General features: G+C 66.7%; 1 protein-coding gene across 1 annotated transcript in view; it reads left to right on the top strand.

The window, feature by feature from the left end:
• TTYH2 (tweety family member 2) overlaps positions 1 to 2,211 on the top strand; it is a 5,660-nt gene that overhangs the window by 188 nt on the left and 3,261 nt on the right. Inside the window, 9 exon segments of the mRNA XM_009886540.1 lie at positions 350 to 461; positions 864 to 1,049; positions 1,052 to 1,095; positions 1,193 to 1,288; positions 1,383 to 1,455; positions 1,570 to 1,639; positions 1,832 to 1,887; positions 1,979 to 2,071; positions 2,171 to 2,211. Of these exon segments, the coding sequence (XP_009884842.1) occupies positions 350 to 461; positions 864 to 1,049; positions 1,052 to 1,095; positions 1,193 to 1,288; positions 1,383 to 1,455; positions 1,570 to 1,639; positions 1,832 to 1,887; positions 1,979 to 2,071; positions 2,171 to 2,211 (771 nt within the window).

Genomic DNA, 2,211 nt, shown 5'->3' with positions numbered 1-2,211 from the left:
GGCGGCACTTCCAGCGGATTCCCCTAATCTGCTTTGCCCGGCCCCTCCGCCCTCAATCTCTTGGGGTTTGGCAGGAGCTGCTTCAAACCCGCCATGTCCTGCCCACGGAGCAACTCCGGGCTCGAGTGTCCCGACACCCCGTGGGCACCGGTGGGGAGCACATCCCCATCACGGTGCTGTCCCTGTCCCATCTGCTTTGGCTTCACCTTGCCACGGATGGAGATCCCCCAAAACCAGGATGCTCCGGGAAGCATCCCCTGTCCCACCGGTGTCACCCCAAGGCAAGGCACCCATGTTGGGGTGAGCGTTTCCCTCCCCTCTAATCGGGGGGTCCCCTCTCTGCCCACAGCACGGCTGTCGGCATCGGCTTCTACGGGAACAGTGAGACCAACGATGGGGTGTACCAGCTGCTCTATGCCCTGGACCATGCCAACCACACCCTGACCGGCATCGACTCGCTGGTAGGGCCGCGGGGAAGGGTCCCCCCATCCCACACCTTCCATTTCCCCCAGGGTCGCGTTGATCCCCCATCCTGGGTCTGGTTAAAGCACTGGGGAGGGACGCATCCAGCTGATCCCTGGATGCATCCAGGGATCCAGACGTCCTGCGCTGCTGGCCGAGCCCCCGGGGCGGCCATGCCACACCGAGCATGGGAGGGTGACGTCACCCTGCAGAATGGGGCCTTTGTGGCCGGGAAGGGCTGTGGCGGGGCCGTCCCAGAGGATGGATCCAGCTTGAGCACGCGGGGTTGATGTGGGGCTGGCTTCCTACGGATGGGGCGAACGGCTCCGCCGGGTGCGGGTCTGACAGTGGGGAAGACCCCAGTGCCGTCCCGGTGGGACCGACCGTCCCGTTGTCCCCAGGTGGCGGGCACCACGCTGCAGATGCAGGTGGGTTTGGAGCAGCACCTGGCGCGGCTAAACGAGCTCCTGGCCGCGCGGGGGGACTACCTGCAGACCCTCAAGTTCATGCAGCAGTTGGCCGGCAGCATCGTCCTCCAGCTCTCGGGGCTGCCCGTCTGGCGGGGCGCCAGCGCCGACCTCACGCCGCCCTCACCACGCTGGCTGGCCACATCTCCTACGTCGAGTATTACCGGTAAGAGGGGCTGTGGGATGGCGCTGGGCTGTCGGAGCGTCTCCCGGTGGGGCTGGGGGAGGTGGGCACGCCTGACGGAGCCTTTCTCTGCCCCCAGGTGGTTGGCTTATCTCCTCTTCTTCATCCTCGTCCTCACTGTCTGCCTCCTGGCCTGCCTGGGGCTGGCCAAGCGCTCCCGCTGCCTCCTTACCACGTGAGTAGCCCGTGGCTGGGCTCGGCGGTGCCGGAGCCGCCGGGGGAGGGAGGACAGAGCCAGACCCACGGCGTGCTCACCCCTCTCCCCGCAGGATGCTGTGCTGTGGGCTGCTGACCCTCATCCTCAGCTGGGCTTCCATGGCCGTGGACACGGCGGCGGCGTGGGTGAGCGGGGCCGGGAGGGGAGGGGTGGTACCGGCTGTGCCGCAGCAGAGCCAAGCACTGCGGGTGCCCGTCCCGTCCTTCCGAGCCCCGACGATGTCCCTTTTGTCCCCACAGGGCACCAGCGACTTCTGCGTAGCTCCGGATAAGTTCATCATGAACCAGACAGAGAGCGACATCAGCGCGGGTGAGGGCTGGTCCCAGGGCATGGCGCGGAGATGAGCTGAGGGCAGGGACCCCAGTGCTCCCCCAAAACCTGTGTGGAGGTTTGGGGTGGGGGATGGGGGGCGTGCGGAGCTCGCCGCTGCCGTGCTGCCCGCCCTGGCCTGCTCTCTGCCCGCCGGGGTGCTCACACCCACGTCTCCCGTTTGCTTTGCAGAGGTGGTTCATTATTACCTGTACTGTGACCAGAGCCTGAGCAACCCCTTCCAGCAGGTATGGGGGAGCTGGCACCCCACTTTGCGCTGCTTGGGGACGGGGGTGGCCTTGGGCAGCTCCATGACCGCTCCGTGCTCCCCCCTTGCAGGCTCTCACCGTCTTCCAGCGCTCACTCACCACCATGCAGATCCAGATCCAGGGCCTGATACAATTTGCACTGCCTCTCTTCCCCACAGCTGAGGTACGGGGTGGGGGGAGCTGGGGTCCCATGCCCCCTGCTCTGCTCCCCATCCCACCCACTGCTGCCTTGACGCCCCCCCCGCCCCGTCCTCTCCTGCAGAAAGACCTGCTGGGGGGCCAGCAGCTCCTCAACTCCTCAGA

Source organism: Charadrius vociferus, unplaced genomic scaffold, assembly GCF_000708025.1.
Source record: "Charadrius vociferus isolate BGI_N301 unplaced genomic scaffold, ASM70802v2 scaffold616, whole genome shotgun sequence".
NCBI classification, from domain to species: Eukaryota; Metazoa; Chordata; class Aves; order Charadriiformes; family Charadriidae; genus Charadrius; species Charadrius vociferus.
Note: the sequence above shows the minus strand (reverse complement) of the source record. Positions and strands in the feature narration are given on the sequence as shown.